This window comes from Phyllobates terribilis, unplaced genomic scaffold (genome assembly GCF_046119375.1).
Source record: "Phyllobates terribilis strain yellow unplaced genomic scaffold, ASM4611937v1 Scaffold_12__6_contigs__length_324123572, whole genome shotgun sequence".
In the NCBI taxonomy this organism is placed as follows: Eukaryota; Metazoa; Chordata; class Amphibia; order Anura; family Dendrobatidae; genus Phyllobates; species Phyllobates terribilis.
The window spans coordinates 62,236,319-62,262,641 of NW_027362772.1; the positions used below are offsets into that span (position 1 = coordinate 62,236,319).

The 26,323-nt window shown below is 38.6% G+C and overlaps 1 protein-coding gene across 1 annotated transcript in view; it reads right to left on the reverse strand.

The window, feature by feature from the left end:
* Nucleotides 1-1,828: 1,828 nt before the first annotated feature.
* Nucleotides 1,829-26,323, reverse strand: part of LOC141173066 (fish-egg lectin-like) — a 62,226-nt gene continuing 37,731 nt past the window's right edge. The window contains exon 4 of the mRNA XM_073657703.1: nucleotides 1,829-1,947. Within this exon, the coding sequence (XP_073513804.1) occupies nucleotides 1,926-1,947 (22 nt within the window). The 3' untranslated portion in view covers nucleotides 1,829-1,925. The remainder of the gene's footprint in view (nucleotides 1,948-26,323) is intronic.

Genomic DNA, 26,323 nt, shown 5'->3' on the forward strand with positions numbered 1-26,323 from the left:
TGAGCTGCACTAATGGCGGCTGCAACATCACATAGTTATCACATGGCTCTCATTATCATTTTGCCACCATTGTAGATGCGAGTAACCTCTCCTCTCTATTTTAGGGAAGGGATCTCTGCTGAAAACCCTATCGGAACCTCGTGGACCCGTTTGAATTTCGTTGACTCTTTCCAACATGTGTCTTATGATCAGGGAAACCTGTGACTGATCACCGAGAAAGGAGTCATCTATAGGTGAAAAGTCAACGGCTCCGCTGAACAACAATGCTTATAGATCCCACAAACGCAGAACTGACTCATAGTATTGTATTGTGTGAGATTCAGACAAATAAATTATAGGGCAATAAATATAGAAAAATCAAAAGTGTAAATAAATTAATAGAAATATTATAAAAGTGCTTCATTCTCCATAGTTTTCCTCCCATTAAATAAGTTATTGCTCTAAAAACATTCTTTCCATTCATTTTTTTTGGAATGTCTTTTTCTGTATTAACCACCATTTTAAAGTAGCTCACCATTGTGGTCCATGACATGCAAGCTTTTGTTTGGGTAGACTGAGGCACGAGATTTACAGGACACTAATGAGCTGCGTTCACCTCCAACTAACAGCCCGTGCTAGCTATTAATGCCCCCGTTACAACCAGAGCCAATCAATGATGCCATGACTAGAGTATTGTAGTTGTGCTACAATAAACTGCACCCTTCACCAGTGGTGTACTGCCAATAGTGGCAAAGCACATGGTTGCTATGTGGCCAGGCACCATACTTTCAACTGCATTGGCATCCTTGATGCCGATAAAGTTGAAAGCAATGATGAAAGAGGGAGCCAGCAGGGGAACAGGGACAGGTGAGTATTTTTTTTAAATCAATGTGTGCATTGTGGGGGCCATTATACTATACAGGGATACAGCGGAAGAAGTATCAAGCATGCATATAATAGAGCTAAGAACAGTAATCGCCAACAATTGATATACTCTAATCAAACATATAAGCAGGAGAATGTTGTTAGAATGGTGACACAATACCATTCACAATGGCGTAGAATGTGTGATGTTTTAAAGAAACATTGGCCCATTCTTCTTGCAGATCAGACCCTACGCCAATACTTACCTTCTTATCCATCAATTACGGCTCGTCGATCTCTGAGCCTCCGAGATCATTTGGTGAGGAGTTATCTTAGACCAAACGTTCAGAGGAGGATTTGTGATATTGGAGTGACTGAGAAAAGACAAACGTGGGGTTGCACTCCATGTGGTTCGTGCATCTCGTGGCCTAATATCGATAGTGCAAAGAAGTTCCTCTCATCCAGTGGCAGGGAATTCAGTATTCTACATTCCATTACATGTACTACACGTAACGTCATTTATCACGCTACGTGTCCCTGCTCTTTGGTCTATATAGGCCTGACTACCAGAATGCTCAGGACCAGAGAGAGGGAACATGTGCGTGATATTATGGCGGCATCCACTGAGGACAATTTGGATTTGTTAAAAACAATTCCTAGACACTTTAAAAAATACCATGCTTGTGATCCATCAGGTTTCAGAGTCAAGGGCATTGATCATGTGTACAGCACATTGTGTGGAGGTAGCGCTAGTCGTCTACTCGCACAAAAGGAATCTAGATGGATATGGCTATTACAAACATTACATCCTAATGGCCTTAACGAGTCTCTAAACTTTTCACCTTTTCTTTGATCACCTCTGAGCTTTCCCACCCCTGTACCTGCCTGATTTCACGGTATTTTATTTTTGTTTTTAAATTGTTTTTATTATGTGGTCTAATTTATGTTAATTATTTCTTTAGTATATGCATATTTACCTGTGAACACAGTTACCTCCTCCTCCTTCCCCGTCTGCATTATGGATGGTTCCGGACGAACTATACATCCCTATTAATCATGATGTTGTTGATAGAGAAAACAGGCTACAGAGATGTTCGTGATCTACTGGGATGAAGAAAAATCAACCAATGTATTAATTAGCATAATTGCTGGCTGCACATGATATCAATTTTTGTACAATGTAGTCTGTATCTGTGTTTCTGTATATTTATATACCTATTGATGTTTTGACCATTGGATTCCCTTTATTCCATAATGGGATATGATAATTAATCGATTAACTCTATATTTTTGTACTTCCCTCCATCGGGGCAAAGGTACCATGCCCCCATGGATGGCAGCGCTTGAATATGATCTATGATCCTGGTAGTCTTTAACTAGGGGATTAATAATAACTTTATTAATGATATATATATTATTATGCTTATTTACTATCAATGAATGGTGAATGAATTTTCATGAGGAAGAATCCAGTGGTCATGTATATATCGGGTTATATTTTGTCTGTTTTCTTGGATTTGTCAATTGTTGGGCCTGTCACTTAACAATAATTATGAGTATTCTCCGTGTGAGTATTTATTACTGCGTTATGCTTCATGGTGGTGACTAATTTCCCTATTACATTGTACATGACTACCTAGTCTTTAGCGTCAGCTATCCATAATTCGTTTGGACGTCTATAAATATACAGTTACCGTACTACAGCATAACGTCCTTCGATATGGGCTTTCCCCGTTGCTTGGATTGTGACGCTATAGAGAATCCCCGGTCACATGACCTGTGGGGACGTGACTTGCGGTCATGTGATGCGGGGGGCGTTAGCATCGAGACGAAGATCACTTATGAATGGGCGTTAGTACACACTTCCGGAGGGGAGTGTTAACGTGCGGGGCACACGTGGGTTTGCCTGCACGTATTAGGCTAGCGGTTGAGTAGCGAGAATAACTGCGCCCTGTGGGGATGGTGGTAATTGGGTGATATGTTCTATTTAAGGGATACCGGTTTCACTTATGCTATGACCCCTAGAAGAAGGCACAGCGCCGAAACGCGCGTAGGGTTGATGATACCTGGACTGGCAACACTAATAGATACTTATGTGAGTATTATTACATTTGTATTAATTTCTGAGTGCTAAATGAAATTGTCTGTTTACTAATTATGCTGTGTGCACCTTAGCATTCCTTGGAGCTTTATTGTTCTATGTGCTTATAGCTGGACTAGGGTATGGGTTTGACATACCCATTCCGTTGTTTGCTCCATATATGGATTTGTTATATTATGTGATTGGCCAGTTTTTTGGTATTTCTACTACAGCTTACTATCAATGTACTTATGCCACTTTTTATCATATATGTCTTTTTAAAAAATATTTTTTTGTATCTATAAATAAAAGAGTGTGATTTGTTTTCATAATATTGTTCTCATACGTCATTTTTTCTGATATGAATTGCTACTATAGACGTTGAACAGAGTTTTGTAATATATTCATTGGATAGATGACCTTGGTGGTCAATTAATCTGCTTCATTATACAGAAAGCTATGTGGGGGCCATTATACTCTATGGAAGGCTATGTGGGGGCGATTATACTATATGGAGGGCTATGTGGTGCCATTATACTATATGGAAGGCTATGTGGGGGCCAACATACTGTTTGGAGGGCTGTGTGGGGTCTATTATACTATATAGAAGGCTATATGGGGCCCATTTTACTTTATGGAAGGCTATTTGGGACCCATTATATCATATGTAGAGCTATGTGGGGGCCATCCATTATAATATTTGAAGCATTATGTGGCCGCCATTATAGTGTTTAGAGGGCTATGAGTTGGGCCATTATACTGTGAGCAGAGCTATGTCGGAGCCATTATACTATTTGCAGGGCTATGTGGGGGTAATTATTCTGTTTGCAGGGCTATGTTGGTGCCATTATACTATTGTAGAGCTATGTGGGGGAACATTATACTGTTTGGAGGGCTATATGGGGGCCATTTTACTGTTTGGAAGGCTATGTGGAGGCCATTATACCATTTGCCGGGCTTTGTGGGGGCCAATATACTGTTTTGAGGGCTATGTGGGGGACCATTATAGTGTTTTGAGGGCTATGTGGGGGGCCATTATACTGTTTGGATGGCTAGTGCGTGCAATTATACAGGATAGGGGGTTGTCTTATTGACCTTTATACTGTATGAAATACTGTGTAGGGGTGGCATCATAATGTGTGGAAAGTTGTGTTGGGGTCACAGTTTGGGCATTATACTGTGTTGGGGTCACCATACTTAGCTGGAGTGGGTGTACAGTAGGGTCATTCAGACTGTGCGGGTGGAGGGTACTGTGAAGGGATTCATGAAAAAATGGGAAAAAGTTCACAGGGTATGAATACTTTTTTCAAGATCCTGATCTTGCTTCATCAAAACAAAGCAACAAACTGCTCCCCTCCAGATACTCGTTCCAATATGTCAATTGACCCCTGTCACAGATTTTCTCAGGTTCAGCATCACGACTCACAGACAATCATCTATCTCTTCAATGACCAAGCTGATCCAAGCTCCGTGGTCCCCCAAAGAGCATAAGAATATAGCATTTGCCTCTGCAGCTGGAGGAGCTCATGGCATATTAAAGCGACCATTCTCTTGATCTCTGACTACACATTGTAGAAAATCGACCTTCTTAGTATGCATATAGTTGGCAGAGAAGACAATGAGAGAATTGGAGGACCACAAAGCTTTCAGCAGCTTGGCCATTGAAGAGATATACGATCGTCTGCCAGTCATGATGCTGAATCATCACGGTTGTTGTTTTTATTTAACTAAGAGAACATTAGAGATCAAACAGCATCATGAAAGCCAAGAAGCACACCAGGCAGGTCAGGGATAATGCTGTGGAGAAGAGTAAAGCAGGGTTAGGTTATAAAAAATAGCTCAAGTTCTGAATATCTCACTGAGCATTGTTCGATCCATCATCCAAAAATGGAAGGAGAATGGCAAAACTGTAAACCTACCAAGACATGGCTGTCCAACTAAACTGGCATCAAAAGTAAGGAGAGCACTAAATAGAGAAGCAGCCAAGAGGCCCATGGTCATTGGAAGAGCTGCAGAGATCTACAGCTCAGGTGGGAGAATTTGTCCACAGGAAAACCATTAGTAATATACTTAACAAATCTAGCCTTTATCGAAGAGTGACAAGAAGAAAACCATTTTTGAAAGACATAAGAATTCAAATTTTCAGTTTGCAAAAAACATGTAGGGGACACAGCTATCATGTGGAAAAAGGAGCTCTGGTCAGATGAGACCAAAGGAGAACTTTTAGGGACAAATGCAAAACACTATGTGTGGTGGAAAACTAACACTGCACATCACCCTGAAAACACCATCTCCATCATCATACATGGTGGTGGCATCTTTTCTTCAGTAGGGACAGGGAAGCTATCTAGTCAGGGTTAATGGGAAGATGGATGGAGCTAAATACAGGGCTGTCCTTGAGGAAAACCTGATAGAGGCTGTAAAAGACTTGAGACTAGGGTGCAGGTTCACCTTCCAGCAGTACAACATCCTACCAAAGCTACAACGGATGGTTTAGATCACAGAATACGCATGTATCTGAACTGCCAGTCACAGATAAGGCCTAAATCCCATTGAGAATCTGTAGCAAGACTTGAAAATTGCTGTTCACAGATGTCTTCATCCAATCTCACTGAGCGAGAGCAAGTGTGCAAAGAATGGGAAAAATGTCACCTCTAGATGTGCAAAGCTGGTAGAGACAGACCCCAAAAGACTTGCAGCATTAGTTGTAGTGAAAGGTGGTACTATAAAGTATTGACTTAGGGGGCTGAATACAAATGAACCTCACAATTTTCAGATTTATATTTTTAAAAAATTAGGAAATCATGTATCACTTCCTTTACACGTCCAAAATATTTGCTACTTTGTGTTGTTATATTACATAAAATTCCAATAAAATACATTTAAGTTTGTGGGTCTAACCTAAAGAAATTGTAGAAAAAAACACAAAGTGTGAATACCTTTTTCAAGCCATTCTATGATGCCAACAAAAGTGCCCTCCCAAACACAGTATAACAGCCTCACAGTGAATTTCTCCACAGTACCCTCCCCACGCACAGTCGGAATGACCCTACTGTACACCCCCTCCGGCTATGTATCGTGACCCAAATACAGTATGGTGGACTACCTGTGACCCCAACACAGCCTTCCACACATTATGATGGTCCACCACACAGCTATTCATACAGTACAAAGGCCACCAAAACAACCCCCATATCCTGTATAATTGCACGCAATAGCCCTCCAAACAGTATAATGGCCCCCCAAATAACCCTCCAAACAGTATAATTGTCCCTCACATAGCCCTCCAAACAATATAATGGCCCCAAATAGCCTTGCCAACAGTATAATGGTCTCCCACATAGTCCAGCAAATAATATAATGGCCCCCACATAACCCTCTAGACAGTATAATGACCTCCACATAGCACTCAACATAATATAATGCCCCCCCATGTAGCCCTGCAAACAGTATAATGGCACCAACACAGCCATGTAAATAGTATAATGGTCCCACACATAGCCCTCTAAATAGTATAATGGCCCCCACATAGCTCTCCATATGGTATAATGGAACCCACATAGCCTTCTAAAAATATAATGGTCCCGACATAGTCTTCCATATAGTAAAATGGACCCAACACAGCCCTCCAAACTGTATAATGGCCCCCATATCGCCTTCCATATAGTATAATGCCCCCCACATTGCCTTCCATATAGTATAATTGCCCCCACATAGCCTTACATAGAGTAAAATGGCCCCCCTCATAGCCTTCCATATAGTATAATGGCCCCCACATAGTCCTCCATATAGTATAATTGCCCCCACGTAGTCCTCCATACAGTATAATGGCCTCCACATAGCCTTCCAAATAGTATAATGGCCTCCACTCATTAATTTAAAAATAAAAAAAATTCTGTATATTCTGAAGGTCTGCACTGTTCAGCACAGCTGCGCCGAGACTTCAGACTAGAGATGAGCGTTGTTCTACTCGAACTGTTCGCCAATCTCAAATTCGAGCTGTTTTGGGCGGTGTTCGAGCCGTTCGGCAAACACGAACAATTTGAGAAAAATTCGGCTGTTCGAGGTTATGTTCGATAAATGTTCGTGCACCAAAATCATAACTGGATTTTTTCTCAGTAATGATGAAAATTAATGTTAATACGCAGTTTGAGTGTACAGCGGGGTGGGGGGAGGGGCAGGGGATGGATCTCTGCAGGAACAATGAAGATCTCCATTTTTTTTTTCTCTTTCCCGCATTTACAGTGGGGAGGTGCAATCTGTCAGCCTATCAGCAGCGCACACACGGAGCGAAGTGCTTTTTTTCACACAAGCAAGGGCATGTGTCATTGGCAGTGTATGTCACATGTCCTTGCCCTATAAGACCAAGCCATTTTCCCCGTCGCCACCATTTTCTCACTGCTGCAGCTGCGTGTTAGACGGCACCGCTGTTGCTGTGTGCGCTATACCTTGTTAATTTCAAGCCAATTTTCGCACAAATATACAGATAGCTTGGGAGTAGGGAATAGTTGTGATTGCAGTCCTTTTAAGGACTAGGTTACAGCATTTCCTACGACTTTTATCAGGCAGGTCTGTGCTCTTAAATAGATAGGTTGTGGGAGTAAAGACTAATTGTAATTGGAGTCCTTTTCAGGACTAGGTTACATCAGTTCCTATCAGTTTTTGCGAGGCAGGTCTGTGCCAGTGCTGTGCAAGTTTTTTTCACAGCATTTGGCTGAATCTAGCAAAGCTAATCCTTTTTGGCCTATTGCAGAGTGTGTTAGTCAGTGGAGTAGCCTATCTGTGTTGCAAGATATACCACCTGTGTATAGAATACCAATTTTTTTACTGCACCTAGTGAAGTAAAATCTTTTGGGCATAGCATCATTCTATTAGTCCATCTATACTGACCTCCATCAGGTTGCAAATTGAATATAATTTTTTTCTGCATCTAGCTCTGAAAAAATATTGGGCTTCTAGCTGTGTGTGGGACTTGTTGTATTAGTCCATCTATACTGACCTCCATCAGGTTGCAAACTGCATATATTTTTTTCTTCATCTACCTCTGAAAAAAATATTGGGCTTCTAGCTGTGTGTGGGACTTGTTCTATTAATCCATCTATACAGACCTCCATCAGGTTGCAAACTGAATATATTTTTTTCTGCATCTACCTCTGAAAAAATATTGGGCTTCTAGCTGTGTGTGGGACTTGTTGTATTAGTCCATCTATACTGACCTCCATCAGGTTGCAAACTGAATATATTTTTTTCTGCATCTACCTCTGAAAAAATATTGGGCTTCTAGCTGTGTGTGGGACTTGTTGTATTAGACCATCTATACTGACCTCCATCAGGTTGCAAACTGAATATATTTTTTTCTGCATCTACCTCTGAAAAAATATTGGGCTTCTAGCTGTGTGTGGGACTTGTTCTATTAATCCATCTATACAGACCTCCATCAGGTTGCAAACTGAATATATTTTTTTCTGCATCTACCTCTGAAAAAATATTGGGCTTCTAGCTGTGTGTGGGACTTGTTCTATTAATCCATCTATACAGACCTCCATCAGGTTGCAAACTGAATATATTTTTTTCTGCATCTACCTCTGAAAAAATATTGGGCTTTTAGCTGTGTGTGGGACTTGTTGTATTAGTCCATCTATACTGACCTCCATCAGGTTGCAAACTGAATATATTTTTTTCTGCATCTACCTCTGAAAAAATATTGGGCTTCTAGCTGTGTGTGGGACTTGTTCTATTAATCCATCTATACAGACCTCCATCAGGTTGCAAACTGAATATATTTTTTTCTGCATCTACCTCTTAAAAAATATTGGGCTTCTAGCTGTGTGTGGGACTTGTTGTATTAGTCCATCTATACTGACCTCCATCAGGTTGCAAACTGAATATATTTTTTTCTGCATCTACCTCTGAAAAAATATTGGGCTTCTAGCTGTGTGTGGGACTTGTTCTATTAATCCATCTATACAGACCTCCATCAGGTTGCAAACTGAATATATTTTTTTCTGCATCTAGCTCTGAAAAAATATTTGGCCTTCTAGCAGTGTGTGGGACTTTCTCTATTAGTCCATCTATTCTGACCTCCATCAGGTTGCAAATTGAATATAATTTTTTTCTGCATCTAGCTCTGAAAAAATATTGGGCTTCTAGCTGTGTGTGGGACTTGTTGTAATAGTCCATCTATACTGACCTCCATCAGGTTGCAAACTGCATATATTTTTTTCTTCATCTACCTCTGAAAAAATATTGGGCTTCTAGCTGTGTGTGGGACTTGTTCTATTAATCCATCTATACAGACCTCCATCAGGTTGCAAACTGAATATATTTTTTTCTGCATCTACCTCTGAAAAAATATTGGGCTTCTAGCTGTGTGTGGGACTTGTTGTATTAGTCCATCTATACTGACCTCCATCAGGTTGCAAACTGAATATATTTTTTTCTGCATCTACCTCTGAAAAAATATTGGGCTTCTAGCTGTGTGTGGGACTTGTTGTATTAGTCCATCTATACAGACCTCCATCAGGTTGTAAACTGAATATATTTTTTTCTACATCTACCTCTGAAAAAATATTGGGCTTCTAGCTGTGTGTGGGACTTGTTGTATTAGTCCATCTATACTGACCTCCATCAGGTTGCAAACTGAATATATTTTTTTCTGCATCTACCTCTGAAAAAATATTGGGCTTCTAGCTGTGTGTGGGACTTGTTCTATTAATCCATCTATACAGACCTCCATCAGGTTGCAAACTGAATATATTTTTTTCTGCATCTACCTCTGAAAAAATATTGGGCTTCTAGCTGTGTGTGGGACTTGTTGTATTAGTCCATCTATACTGACCTCCATCAGGTTGCAAACTGAATATATTTTTTTCTGCATCTACCTTTGAAAAAATATTGGGCTTCTAGCTGTGTGTGGGACTTGTTCTATTAATCCATCTATACAGACCTCCATCAGGTTGCAAACTGAATATATTTTTTTCTGCATCTACCTCTGAAAAAATATTGGGCTTCTAGCTGTGTGTGGGACTTGTTGTATTAGTCCATCTATACTGACCTCCATCAGGTTGCAAACTGAATATATTTTTTTCTGCATCTACCTCTGAAAAAATATTGGGCTTCTAGCTGTGTGTGGGACTTGTTCTATTAATCCATCTATACAGACCTCCATCAGGTTGCAAACTGAATATATTTTTTTCTGCATCTACCTCTGAAAAAATGTTGGGCTTCTAGCTGTGTGTGGGACTTGTTGTATTAGTCCATCTACACTGACCTCCATCAGGTTGCAAACTGAATATATTTTTTTCTCCATCTACCTCTGAAAAAATATTGGGCTTCTAGCTGTGTGTGGGACTTGTTGTATTAGTCCATCTATACTGACCTCCATCAGGTTGCAAACTGAATATATTTTTTTCTGCATCTACCTCTGAAAAAATATTGGGCTTCTAGCTGTGTGTGGGACTTGTTGTATTAGTCCATCTATACAGACCTCCATCAGGTTGCAAACTGAATATATTTTTTTCTGCATCTACCTCTGAAAAAATATTGGGCTTCTAGCTGTGTGTGGGACTTGTTGTATTAGTCCATCTATACTGACCTCCATCAGGTTGCAAACTGAATATATTTTTTTCTGCATCTACCTCTGAAAAAATATTGGGCTTCTAGCTGTGTGTGGGACTTGTTCTATTAATCCATCTATACAGACCTCCATCAGGTTGCAAACTGAATATATTTTTTTCTGCATCTACATCTGAAAAAATATTGGGCTTCTAGCTGTGTGTGGGACTTGTTCTATTAATCCATCTATACAGACCTCCATCAAGTTGCAAGCTGAATATATTTTTTTCTGCATCTACCTCTGGAAAAATATTGGGCTTCTAGCTGTGTGTGGGACTTGTTGTATTAGTCCATCTATACTGACCTCCATCAGGTTGCAAACTGAATATATTTTTTTCTGCATCTACCTCTGAAAAAATATTGGGCTTCTAGCTGTGTGTGGGACTTGTTCTATTAATCCATCTATACAGACCTCCATCAGGTTGCAAACTGAATATATTTTTTTCTGCATCTACCTCTGATAAAATATTGGGCTTCTAGCTGTGTGTGGGACTTGTTGTATTAGTCTATCTATACTGACCTCCATCAGGTTGCAAACTGAATATATTTTTTTCTGCATCTACCTCTGAAAAAATATTGGGCTTCTAGCTGTGTGTGGGACTTGTTCTATTAATCCATCTGTACAGACCTCCATCAGGTTGCAAACTGAATATATTTTTTTCTGCATCTACCTCTGAAAAAATATTGGGCTTCTAGCTGTGTGTGGGACTTGTTCTATTAATCCATCTATACAGACCTCCATCAGGTTGCAAACTGAATATATTTTTTTCTGCATCTACCTCTGAAAAAATATTGGGCTTCTAGCTGTGTGTGGGACTTGTTGTATTAGTCCATCTATACTGACCTCCATCAGGTTGCAAACTGAATATATTTTTTTCTGCATCTACCTTTGAAAAAATATTGGGCTTCTAGCTGTGTGTGGGACTTGTTCTATTAATCCATCTATACAGACCTCCATCAGGTTGCAAACTGAATATATTTTTTTCTGCATCTACCTCTGAAAAAATATTGGGCTTCTAGCTGTGTGTGGGACTTGTTGTATTAGTCCATCTATACTGACCTCCATCAGGTTGCAAACTGAATATATTTTTTTCTGCATCTACCTCTGAAAAAATATTGGGCTTCTAGCTGTGTGTGGGACTTGTTCTATTAATCCATCTATACAGACCTCCATCAGGTTGCAAACTGAATATATTTTTTTCTGCATCTACCTCTGAAAAAATATTGGGCTTCTAGCTGTGTGTGGGACTTGTTGTATTAGTCCATCTACACTGACCTCCATCAGGTTGCAAACTGAATATATTTTTTTCTGCATCTACCTCTGAAAAAATATTGGGCTTCTAGCTGTGTGTGGGACTTGTTCTATTAATCCATCTATACAGACCTCCATCAGGTTGCAAACTGAATATATTTTTTTCTGCATTTACCTCTTAAAAAATATTGGGCTTCTAGCTGTGTGTGGGACTTGTTGTATTAGTCCATCTATACTGACCTCCATCAGGTTGCAAACTGAATATATTTTTTTCTGCATCTACCTCTGAAAAAATATTGGGCTTCTAGCTGTGTGTGGGACTTGTTCTATTAATCCATCTATACAGACCTCCATCAGGTTGCAAACTGAATATATTTTTTTCTGCATCTAGCTCTGAAAAAATATTTGGCCTTCTAGCAGTGTGTGGGACTTTCTCTATTAGTCCATCTATACTGACCTCCATCAGGTTGCAAATTGAATATAATTTTTTTCTGCATCTAGCTCTGAAAAAATATTGGGCTTCTAGCTGTGTGTGGGACTTGTTGTATTAGTCCATCTATACTGACCTCCATCAGGTTGCAAACTGCATATATTTTTTTCTGCATCTACCTCTGAAAAAATATTGGGCTTCTAGCTGTGTGTGGGACTTGTTGTATTAGTCCATCTATACTGACCTCCATCAGGTTGCAAACTGAATATATTTTTTTCTGCATCTACCTCTGAAAAAATATTGGGCTTCTAGCTGTGTGTGGGACTTGTTCTATTAATCCATCTATACAGACCTCCATCAGGTTGCAAACTAAATATATTTTTTTCTGCATCTACCTCTGAAAAAATATTGGGCTTCTAGCTGTGTGTGGGACTTGTTGTATTAGTCCATCTATACTGACCTCCATCAGGTTGCAAACTGAATATATTTTTTTCTGCATCTGCCTTTGAAAAAATATTGGGCTTCTAGCTGTGTGTGGGACTTGTTCTATTAATCCATCTATACAGACCTCCATCAGGTTGCAAACTGAATATATTTTTTTCTGCATCTACCTCTGAAAAAATATTGGGCTTCTAGCTGTGTGTGGGACTTGTTGTATTAGTCCATCTATACTGACCTCCATCAGGTTGCAAACTGAATATATTTTTTTCTGCATCTACCTCTGAAAAAATATTGGGCTTCTAGCTGTTTGTGGGACTTGTTCTATTAATCCATCTATACAGACCTCCATCAGGTTGCAAACTGAATATATTTTTTTCTGCATCTACCTCTGAAAAAATATTGGGCTTCTAGCTGTGTGTGGGACTTGTTCTATTAATCCATCTATACAGACCTCCATCAGGTTGTAAACTGAATATATTTTTTTCTGCATCTACCTCTGAAAAAATATTGGGCTTCTAGCTGTGTGTGGGACTTGTTGTATTAGTCCATCTATACTGACCTCCATCAGGTTGCAAACTGAATATATTTTTTTCTGCATCTACCTCTGAAAAAATATTGGGCTTCTAGCTGTGCGTGGGACTTGTTGTATTAGTCCATCTATACTGACCTCCATCAGGTTGCAAACTGAATATATTTTTTTCTGCATCTACCTTTGAAAAAATATTGGGCTTCTAGCTGTGTGTGGGACTTGTTCTATTAATCCATCTATACAGACCTCCATCAGGTTGCAAACTGAATATATTTTTTTCTGCATCTACCTCTGAAAAAATATTGGGCTTCTAGCTGTGTGTGGGACTTGTTGTATTAGTCCATCTATACTGACCTCCATCAGGTTGCAAACTGAATATATTTTTTTCTGCATCTACCTCTGAAAAAATATTGGGCTTCTAGCTGTGTGTGGGACTTGTTGTATTAGTCCATCTATACTGACCTCCATCAGGTTGCAAACTGAATATATTTTTTTCTGCATCTACCTCTGAAAAAATATTGGGCTTCTAGCTGTGTGTGGGACTTGTTGTATTAGTCCATCTATACAGACCTCCATCAGGTTGCAAACTGAATATATTTTTTTCTGCATCTACCTCTGAAAAAATATTGGGCTTCTAGCTGTGTGTGGGACTTGTTGTATTAGACCATCTATACTGACCTCCATCAGGTTGCAAACTGAATATATTTTTTTCTGCATCTACCTCTGAAAAAATATTGGGCTTCTAGCTGTGTGTGGTACTTGTTCTATTAATCCATCTATACAGACCTCCATCAGGTTGCAAACTGAATATATTTTTTTCTGCATCTACCTCTGAAAAAATATTGGGCTTCTAGCTGTGTGTGGGACTTGTTCTATTAATCCATCTATACAGACCTCCATCAGGTTGCAAACTGAATATATTTTTTTCTGCATCTACCTCTGAAAAAATATTGGGCTTCTAGCTGTGTGTGGGACTTGTTGTATTAGTCCATCTATACTGACCTCCATCAGGTTGCAAACTGAATATATTTTTTTCTGCATCTACCTCTGAAAAAATATTGGGCTTCTAGCTGTGTGTGGGACTTGTTCTATTAATCCATCTATACAGACCTCCATCAGGTTGCAAACTGAATATATTTTTTTCTGCATCTACCTCTTAAAAAATATTGGGCTTCTAGCTGTGTGTGGGACTTGTTGTATTAGTCCATCTATACTGACCTCCATCAGGTTGCAAACTGAATATATTTTTTTCTGCATCTACCTCTGAAAAAATATTGGGCTTCTAGCTGTGTGTGGGACTTGTTCTATTAATCCATCTATACAGACCTCCATCAGGTTGCAAACTGAATATATTTTTTTCTGCATCTAGCTCTGAAAAAATATTTGGCCTTCTAGCAGTGTGTGGGACTTTCTCTATTAGTCCATCTATACTGACCTCCATCAGGTTGCAAATTGAATATAATTTTTTTCTGCATCTAGCTCTGAAAAAATATTGGGCTTCTAGCTGTGTGTGGGACTTGTTGTATTAGTCCATCTATACTGACCTCCATCAGGTTGCAAACTGCATATATTTTTTTCTTCATCTACCTCTGAAAAAATATTGGGCTTCTAGCTGTGTGTGGGACTTGTTCTATTAATCCATCTATACAGACCTCCATCAGGTTGCAAACTGAATATATTTTTTTCTGCATCTACCTCTGAAAAAATATTGGGCTTCTAGCTGTGTGTGGGACTTGTTGTATTAGTCCATCTATACTGACCTCCATCAGGTTGCAAACTGAATATATTTTTTTCTGCATCTACCTCTGAAAAAATATTGGGCTTCTAGCTGTGTGTGGGACTTGTTGTATTAGTCCATCTATACAGACCTCCATCAGGTTGCAAACTGAATATATTTTTTTCTACATCTACCTCTGAAAAAATATTGGGCTTCTAGCTGTGTGTGGGACTTGTTGTATTAGTCCATCTATACTGACCTCCATCAGGTTGCAAACTGAATATATTTTTTTCTGCATCTACCTCTGAAAAAATATTGGGCTTCTAGCTGTGTGTGGGACTTGTTCTATTAATCCATCTATACAGACCTCCATCAGGTTGCAAACTGAATATATTTTTTTCTGCATCTACCTCTGAAAAAATATTGGGCTTCTAGCTGTGTGTGGGACTTGTTGTATTAGTCCATCTATACTGACCTCCATCAGGTTGCAAACTGAATATATTTTTTTCTGCATCTACCTTTGAAAAAATATTGGGCTTCTAGCTGTGTGTGGGACTTGTTCTATTAATCCATCTATACAGACCTCCATCAGGTTGCAAACTGAATATATTTTTTTCTGCATCTACCTCTGAAAAAATATTGGGCTTCTAGCTGTGTGTGGGACTTGTTGTATTAGTCCATCTATACTGACCTCCATCAGGTTGCAAACTGAATATATTTTTTTCTGCATCTACCTCTGAAAAAATATTGGGCTTCTAGCTGTGTGTGGGACTTGTTCTATTAATCCATCTATACAGACCTCCATCAGGTTGCAAACTGAATATATTTTTTTCTGCATCTACCTCTGAAAAAATATTGGGCTTCTAGCTGTGTGTGGGACTTGTTGTATTAGTCCATCTACACTGACCTCCATCAGGTTGCAAACTGAATATATTTTTTTCTGCATCTACCTCTGAAAAAATATTGGGCTTCTAGCTGTGTGTGGGACTTGTTGTATTAGTCCATCTATACTGACCTCCATCAGGTTGCAAACTGAATATATTTTTTTCTGCATCTACCTATGAAAAAATATTGGGCTTCTAGCTGTGTGTGGGACTTGTTCTATTAATCCATCTATACAGACCTTCATCAGGTTGCAAACTGAATATATTTTTTTCTGCATCTACCTCTGAAAAAATATTGGGCTTCTAGCTGTGTGTGGGACTTGTTGTATTAGTCTATCTATACTGACCTCCATCAGGTTGCAAACGGAATATATTTTTTTCTGCATCTACCTCTGAAAAAATATTGGGCTTCTAGCTGTGTGTGGGACTTGTTCTATTAATCCATCTGTACAGACCTCCATCAGGTTGCAAACTGAATATATTTTTTTCTGCATCTACCTCTGAAAAAATATTGGGCTTCTAGCTGTGTGTGGGACTTGTTCTATTAATCCATCTATACAGACCTCCATCAGGTTGCAAACTGAATATATTTTTTTCTGCATCTACCTCTGAAAAAATATTGGGCTTCTAGCTGTGTGTGGGACTTGTTGTATTAGTCCATCTAAACTGACCTCCATCAGGTTGCAAACTGAATATATTTTTTTCTGCATCTACCTTTGAAAAAATATTGGGCTTCTAGCTGTGTGTGGGACTTGTTCTATTAATCCATCTATACAGACCTCCATCAGGTTGCAAACTGAATATATTTTTTTCTGCATCTACCTCTGAAAAAATATTGGGCTTCTAGCTGTGTGTGGGACTTGTTGTATTAGTCCATCTATACTGACCTCCATCAGGTTGCAAACTGAATATATTTTTTTCTGCATCTACCTCTGAAAAAATATTGGGCTTCTAGCTGTGTGTGGGACTTGTTGTATTAGTCCATCTATACAGACCTCCATCAGGTTGCAAACTGAATATATTTTTTTCTGCATCTACCTCTGAAAAAATATTGGGCTTCTAGCTGTGTGTGGGACTTGTTGTATTAGACCATCTATACTGACCTCCATCAGGTTGCAAACTGAATATATTTTTTTCTGCATCTACCTCTGAAAAAATATTGGGCTTCTAGCTGTGTGTGGGACTTGTTCTATTAATCCATCTATACAGACCTCCATCAGGTTGCAAACTGAATATATTTTTTTCTGCATCTACCTCTGAAAAAATATTGGGCTTCTAGCTGTGTGTGGGACTTGTTCTATTAATCCATCTATACAGACCTCCATCAGGTTGCAAACTGAATATATTTTTTTCTGCATCTACCTCTGAAAAAATATTGGGCTTCTAGCTGTGTGTGGGACTTGTTGTATTAGTCCATCTATACTGACCTCCATCAGGTTGCAAACTGAATATATTTTTTTCTGCATCTACCTCTGAAAAAATATTGGGCTTCTAGCTGTGTGTGGGACTTGTTCTATTAATCCATCTATACAGACCTCCATCAGGTTGCAAACTGAATATATTTTTTTCTGCATCTACCTCTTAAAAAATATTGGGCTTCTAGCTGTGTGTGGGACTTGTTGTATTAGTCCATCTATACTGACCTCCATCAGGTTGCAAACTGAATATATTTTTTTCTGCATCTACCTCTGAAAAAATATTGGGCTTCTAGCTGTGTGTGGGACTTGTTCTATTAATCCATCTATACAGACCTCCATCAGGTTGCAAACTGAATATATTTTTTTCTGCATCTAGCTCTGAAAAAATATTTGGCCTTCTAGCAGTGTGTGGGACTTTCTCTATTAGTCCATCTATACTGACCTCCATCAGGTTGCAAATTGAATATAATTTTTTTCTGCATCTAGCTCTGAAAAAATATTGGGCTTCTAGCTGTGTGTGGGACTTGTTGTATTAGTCCATCTATACTGACCTCCATCAGGTTGCAAACTGCATATATTTTTTTCTTCATCTACCTCTGAAAAAATATTGGGCTTCTAGCTGTGTGTGGGACTTGTTCTATTAATCCATCTATACAGACCTCCATCAGGTTGCAAACTGAATATATTTTTTTCTGCATCTACCTCTGAAAAAATATTGGGCTTCTAGCTGTGTGTGGGACTTGTTGTATTAGTCCATCTATACTGACCTCCATCAGGTTGCAAACTGAATATATTTTTTTCTGCATCTACCTCTGAAAAAATATTGGGCTTCTAGCTGTGTGTGGGACTTGTTGTATTAGTCCATCTATACAGACCTCCATCAGGTTGCAAACTGAATATATTTTTTTCTACATCTACCTCTGAAAAAATATTGGGCTTCTAGCTGTGTGTGGGACTTGTTGTATTAGTCCATCTATACTGACCTCCATCAGGTTGCAAACTGAATATATTTTTTTCTGCATCTACCTCTGAAAAAATATTGGGCTTCTAGCTGTGTGTGGGACTTGTTCTATTAATCCATCTATACAGACCTCCATCAGGTTGCAAACTGAATATATTTTTTTCTGCATCTACCTCTGAAAAAATATTGGGCTTCTAGCTGTGTGTGGGACTTGTTGTATTAGTCCATCTATACTGACCTCCATCAGGTTGCAAACTGAATATATTTTTTTCTGCATCTACCTTTGAAAAAATATTGGGCTTCTAGCTGTGTGTGGGACTTGTTCTATTAATCCATCTATACAGACCTCCATCAGGTTGCAAACTGAATATATTTTTTTCTGCATCTACCTCTGAAAAAATATTGGGCTTCTAGCTGTGTGTGGGACTTGTTGTATTAGTCCATCTATACTGACCTCCATCAGGTTGCAAACTGAATATATTTTTTTCTGCATCTACCTCTGAAAAAATATTGGGCTTCTAGCTGTGTGTGGGACTTGTTCTATTAATCCATCTATACAGACCTCCATCAGGTTGCAAACTGAATATATTTTTTTCTGCATCTACCTCTGAAAAAATATTGGGCTTCTAGCTGTGTGTGGGACTTGTTGTATTAGTCCATCTACACTGACCTCCATCAGGTTGCAAACTGAATATATTTTTTTCTGCATCTACCTCTGAAAAAATATTGGGCTTCTAGCTGTGTGTGGGACTTGTTGTATTAGTCCATCTATACTGACCTCCATCAGGTTGCAAACTGAATATATTTTTTTCTGCATCTACCTCTGAAAAAATATTGGGCTTCTAGCTGTGTGTGGGACTTGTTCTATTAATCCATCTATACAGACCTCCATCAGGTTGCAAACTGAATATATTTTTTTCTGCATCTACCTCTGAAAAAATATTGGGCTTCTAGCTGTGTGTGGGACTTGTTGTATTAGTCTATCTATACTGACCTCCATCAGGTTGCAAACGGAATATATTTTTTTCTGCATCTACCTCTGAAAAAATATTGGGCTTCTAGCTGTGTGTGGGACTTGTTCTATTAATCCATCTGTACAGACCTCCATCAGGTTGCAAACTGAATATATTTTTTTCTGCATCTACCTCTGAAAAAATATTGGGCTTCTAGCTGTGTGTGGGACTTGTTCTATTAATCCATCTATACAGACCTCCATCAGGTTGCAAACTGAATATATTTTTTTCTGCATCTACCTCTGAAAAAATATTGGGCTTCTAGCTGTGTGTGGGACTTGTTGTATTAGTCCATCTAAACTGACCTCCATCAGGTTGCAAACTGAATATATTTTTTTCTGCATCTACCTTTGAAAAAATATTGGGCTTCTAGCTGTGTGTGGGACTTGTTCTATTAATCCATCTATACAGACCTCCATCAGGTTGCAAACTGAATATATTTTTTTCTGCATCTACCTCTGAAAAAATATTGGGCTTCTAGCTGTGTGTGGGACTTGTTGTATTAGTCCATCTATACTGACCTCCATCAGGTTGCAAACTGAATATATTTTTTTCTGCATCTACCTCTGAAAAAATATTGGGCTTCTAGCTGTGTGTGGGACTTGTTCTATTAATCCATCTATACAGACCTCCATCAGGTTGCAAACTGAATATATTTTTTTCTGCATCTACCTCTGAAAAAATATTGGGCTTCTAGCTGTGTGTGGGACTTGTTGTATTAGTCCATCTACACTGACCTCCATCAGGTTGCAAACTGAATATATTTTTTTCTGCATCTACCTCTGAAAAAATATTGGGCTTCTAGCTGTGTGTGGGACTTGTTCTATTAATCCATCTATACAGACCTCCATCAGGTTGCAAACTGAATATATTTTTTTCTGCATTTACCTCTTAAAAAATATTGGGCTTCTAGCTGTGTGTGGGACTTGTTGTATTAGTCCATCTATACTGACCTCCATCAGGTTGCAAACTGAATATATTTTTTTCTGCATCTACCTCTGAAAAAATATTGGGCTTCTAGCTGTGTGTGGGACTTGTTCTATTAATCCATCTATACAGACCTCCATCAGGTTGCAAACTGAATATATTTTTTTCTGCATCTAGCTCTGAAAAAATATTTGGCCTTCTAGCAGTGTGTGGGACTTTCTCTATTAGTCCATCTATACTGACCTCCATCAGGTTGCAAATTGAATATAATTTTTTTCTGCATCTAGCTCTGAAAAAATATTGGGCTTCTAGCTGTGTGTGGGACTTGTTGTATTAGTCCATCTATACTGACCTCCATCAGGTTGCAAACTGCATATATTTTTTTCTTCATCTACCTCTGAAAAAATATTGGGCTTCTAGCTGTGTGTGGGACTTGTTCTATTAATCCATCTATACAGACCTCCATCAGGTTGCAAACTGAATATATTTTTTTCTGCATCTACCTCTGAAAAAATATTGGGCTTCTAGCAGTGTGTGGGACTTGTTGTATTAGTCCATCTATACTGACCTCCATCAGGTTGCAAACTGAATATATTTTTTTCTGCATCTACCTCTGAAAAAATATTGGGCTTCTAGCTGTGTGTGGGACTTGTTGTATTAGTCCATCTATACAGACCTCCATCAGGTTGCAAACTGAATATATTTTTTTCTGCATCTACCTCTGAAAAAATATTGGGCTTCTAGCTGTGTGTGGGACTTGTTGTATTAGTCCATCTAAACTGACCTCCATCAGGTTGCAAACTGAATATATTTTTTTCTGCATCTACCTTTGAAAAAATATTGGGCTTCTAGCTGTGTGTGGGACTTGTTCTATTAATCCATCTATACAGACCTCCATCAGGTTGCAAACTGAATATATTTTTTTCTGCATCTACCTCTGAAAAAATATTGGGCTTCTAGCTGTGTGTGGGACTTGTTGTATTAGTCCATCTATACTGACCTCCATCAGGTTGCAAACTGAATATATTTTTTTCTGCATCTACCTCTGAAAAAATATTGGGCTTCTAGCTGTGTGTGGGACTTGTTCTATTAATCCATCTATACAGACCTCCATCAGGTTGCAAACTGAATATATTTTTTTCTGCATCTACCTCTGAAAAAATATTGGGCTTCTAGCTGTGTGTGGGACTTGTTGTATTAGTCCATCTACACTGACCTCCATCAGGTTGCAAACTGAATATATTTTTTTCTGCATCTACCTCTGAAAAAATATTGGGCTTCTAGCTGTGTGTGGGACTTGTTCTATTAATCCATCTATACAGACCTCCATCAGGTTGCAAACTGAATATATTTTTTTCTGCATTTACCTCTTAAAAAATATTGGGCTTCTAGCTGTGTGTGGGACTTGTTGTATTAGTCCATCTATACTGACCTCCATCAGGTTGCAAACTGAATATATTTTTTTCTGCATCTACCTCTGAAAAAATATTGGGCTTCTAGCTGTGTGTGGGACTTGTTCTATTAATCCATCTATACAGACCTCCATCAGGTTGCAAACTGAATATATTTTTTTCTGCATCTAGCTCTGAAAAAATATTTGGCCTTCTAGCAGTGTGTGGGACTTTCTCTATTAGTCCATCTATACTGACCTCCATCAGGTTGCAAATTGAATATAATTTTTTTCTGCATCTAGCTCTGAAAAAATATTGGGCTTCTAGCTGTGTGTGGGACTTGTTGTATTAGTCCATCTATACTGACCTCCATCAGGTTGCAAACTGCATATATTTTTTTCTTCATCTACCTCTGAAAAAATATTGGGCTTCTAGCTGTGTGTGGGACTTGTTCTATTAATCCATCTATACAGACCTCCATCAGGTTGCAAACTGAATATATTTTTTTCTGCATCTACCTCTGAAAAAATATTGGGCTTCTAGCTGTGTGTGGGACTTGTTGTATTAGTCCATCTATACTGACCTCCATCAGGTTGCAAACTGAATATATTTTTTTCTGCATCTACCTCTGAAAAAATATTGGGCTTCTAGCTGTGTGTGGGACTTGTTGTATTAGTCCATCTATACAGACCTCCATCAGGTTGCAAACTGAATATATTTTTTTCTGCATCTACCTCTGAAAAAATATTGGGCTTCTAGCTGTGTGTGGGACTTGTTGTATTAGTCCATCTATACTGACCTCCATCAGGTTGCAAACTAAATATATTTTTTTCTGCATCTACCTCTGAAAAAATATTGGGCTTCTAGCTGTGTGTGGGACTTGTTCTATTAATCCATCTATACAGACCTCCATCAGGTTGCAAACTGAATATATTTTTTTCTGCATCTACCTCTGAAAAAATATTGGGCTTCTAGCTGTGTGTGGGACTTGTTGTATTAGTCCATCTATACTGACCTCCATCAGGTTGCAAACTGAATATATTTTTTTCTGCATCTACCTTTGAAAAAATATTGGGCTTCTAGCTGTGTGTGGGACTTGTTCTATTAATCCATCTATACAGACCTCCATCAGGTTGCAAACTGAATATATTTTTTTCTGCATCTACCTCTGAAAAAATATTGGGCTTCTAGCTGTGTGTGGGACTTGTTGTATTAGTCCATCTATACTGACCTCCATCAGGTTGCAAACTGAATATATTTTTTTCTGCATCTACCTCTGAAAAAATATTGGGCTTCTAGCTGTGTGTGGGACTTGTTCTATTAATCCATCTATACAGACCTCCATCAGGTTGCAAACTGAATATATTTTTTTCTGCATCTACCTCTGAAAAAATATTGGGCTTCTAGCTGTGTGTGGGACTTGTTGTATTAGTCCATCTACACTGACCTCCATCAGGTTGCAAACTGAATATATTTTTTTCTGCATCTACCTCTGAAAAAATATTGGGCTTCTAGCTGTGTGTGGGACTTGTTGTATTAGTCCATCTATACTGACCTCCATCAGGTTGCAAACTGAATATATTTTTTTCTGCATCTACCTCTGAAAAAATATTGGGCTTCTAGCTGTGTGTGGGACTTGTTGTATTAGTCCATCTATACAGACCTCCATCAGGTTGCAAACTGAATATATTTTTTTCTGCATCTACCTCTGAAAAAATATTGGGCTTCTAGCTGTGTGTGGGACTTGTTGTATTAGTCCATCTATACTGACCTCCATCAGGTTGCAAACTGAATATATTTTTTTCTGCATCTACCTCTGAAAAAATATTGGGCTTCTAGCTGTGTGTGGGACTTGTTCTATTAATCCATCTATACAGACCTCCATCAGGTTGCAAACTGAATATATTTTTTTCTGCATCTACCTCTGAAAAAATATTGGGCTTCTAGCTGTGTGTGGGACTTGTTCTATTAATCCATCTATACAGACCTCCATCAGGTTGCAAACTGAATATATTTTTTTCTGCATCTACCTCTGAAAAAATATTGGGCTTCTAGCTGTGTGTGGGACTTGTTGTATTAGTCCATCTACACTGACCTCCATCAGGTTGCAAACTGAATATATTTTTTTCTGCATCTACCTCTGAAAAAATATTGGGCTTCTAGCTGTGTGTGGGACTTGTTGTATTAGTCCATCTATACTGACCTCCATCAGGTTGCAAACTGAATATATTTTTTTCTGCATCTACCTCTGAAAAAATATTGGGCTTCTAGCTGTGTGTGGGACTTGTTGTATTAGTCCATCTATACAGACCTCCATCAGGTTGCAAACTGAATATATTTTTTTCTGCATCTACCTCTGAAAAAATATTGGGCTTCTAGCTGTGTGTGGGACTTGTTGTATTAGTCCATCTATACTGACCTCCATCAGGTTGCAAACTGAATATATTTTTTTCTGCATCTACCTCTGAAAAAATATTGGGCTTCTAGCTGTGTGTGGGACTTGTTCTATTAATCCATCTATACAGACCTCCATCAGGTTGCAAACTGAATATATTTTTTTCTGCATCTACCTCTGAAAAAATATTGGGCTTCTAGCTGTGTGTGGGACTTGTTCTATTAATCCATCTATACAGACCTCCATCAGGTTGCAAACTGAATATATTTTTTTCTGCATCTACCTCTGAAAAAATATTGGGCTTCTAGCTGTGTGTGGGACTTGTTGTATTAGTCCATCTATACTGACCTCCATCAGGTTGCAAACTGAATATATTTTTTTCTGCATCTACCTCTGAAAAAATATTGGGCTTCTAGCTGTGTGTGGGACTTGTTGTATTAGTCCATCTATACTGACCTCCATCAGGTTGCAAACTGAATATATTTTTTTCTGCATCTACCTTTGAAAAAATATTGGGCTTCTAGCTGTGTGTGGGACTTGTTCTATTAATCCATCTATACAGACCTCCATCAGGTTGCAAACTGAATATATTTTTTTCTGCATCTACCTCTGAAAAAATATTGGGCTTCTAGCTGTGTGTGGGACTTGTTGTATTAGTCCATCTATACTGACCTCCATCAGGTTGCAAACTGAATATATTTTTTTCTGCATCTACCTCTGAAAAAATATTGGGCTTCTAGCTGTGTGTGGGACTTGTTCTATTAATCCATCTATACAGACCTCCATCAGGTTGCAAACTGAATATATTTTTTTCTGCATCTACCTCTGAAAAAATATTGGGCTTCTAGCTGTGTGTGGGACTTGTTGTATTAGTCCATCTACACTGACCTCCATCAGGTTGCAAACTGAATATATTTTTTTCTGCATCTACCTCTGAAAAAATATTGGGCTTCTAGCTGTGTGTGGGACTTGTTGTATTAGTCCATCTATACTGACCTCCATCAGGTTGCAAACTGAATATATTTTTTTCTGCATCTACCTCTGAAAAAATATTGGGCTTCTAGCTGTGTGTGGGACTTGTTGTATTAGTCCATCTATACAGACCTCCATCAGGTTGCAAACTGAATATATTTTTTTCTGCATCTACCTCTGAAAAAATATTGGGCTTCTAGCTGTGTGTGGGACTTGTTGTATTAGTCCATCTATACTGACCTCCATCAGGTTGCAAACTGAATATATTTTTTTCTGCATCTACCTCTGAAAAAATATTGGGCTTCTAGCTGTGTGTGGGACTTGTTCTATTAATCCATCTATACAGACCTCCATCAGGTTGCAAACTGAATATATTTTTTTCTGCATCTACCTCTGAAAAAATATTGGGCTTCTAGCTGTGTGTGGGACTTGTTCTATTAATCCATCTATACAGACCTCCATCAGGTTGCAAACTGAATATATTTTTTTCTGCATCTACCTCTGAAAAAATATTGGGCTTCTAGCTGTGTGTGGGACTTGTTGTATTAGTCCATCTATACTGACCTCCATCAGGTTGCAAACTGAATATATTTTTTTCTGCAACTACCTCTGAAAAAATATTGGGCTTCTAGCTGTGTGTGGGACTTGTTCTATTAATCCATCTATACAGACCTCCATCAGGTTGCAAACTGAATATATTTTTTTCTGCATCTACCTCTGAAAAAATATTGGGCTTCTAGCTGTGTGTGGGACTTGTTGTATTAGTCCATCTATACTGACCTCCATCAGGTTGCAAACTGAATATATTTTTTTCTGCATCTACCTCTGAAAAAATATTGGGCTTCTAGCTGTGTGTGGGACTTGTTCTATTAATCCATCTATACAGACCCCCATCAGGTTGCAAACTGAATATATTTTTTTCTGCATCTACCTCTGAAAAAATATTGGGCTTATAGCTGTGTGTGGGACTTGTTGTATTAGTCCATCTACACTGACCTCCATCAGGTTGCAAACTGAATATATTTTTTTCTGCATCTACCTCTGAAAAAATATTGGGCTTCTAGCTGTGTGTGGGACTTGTTCTATTAATCCATCTATACAGACCTCCATCAGGTTGCAAACTGAATATATTTTTTTCTGCATCTACCTCTGAAAAAATATTGGGCTTCTAGCTGTGTGTGGGACTTGTTGTATTAGTCCATCTATACTGACCTCCATCAGATTGCAAACTGAATATATTTTTTTCTGCATCTACCTCTGAAAAAATATTGGGCTTCTTGCTGTGTGTGGGACTTGTTCTATTAATCCATCTATACAGACCTCCATCAGGTTGCAAACTGAATATATTTTTTTCTGCATCTACCTCTGAAAAAATATTTGGCCTTCTAGCAGTGTGTGGGACTTTCTCTATTAGTCCATCTATACTGACCTCCATCAGGTTGCAAATTAAAAATAA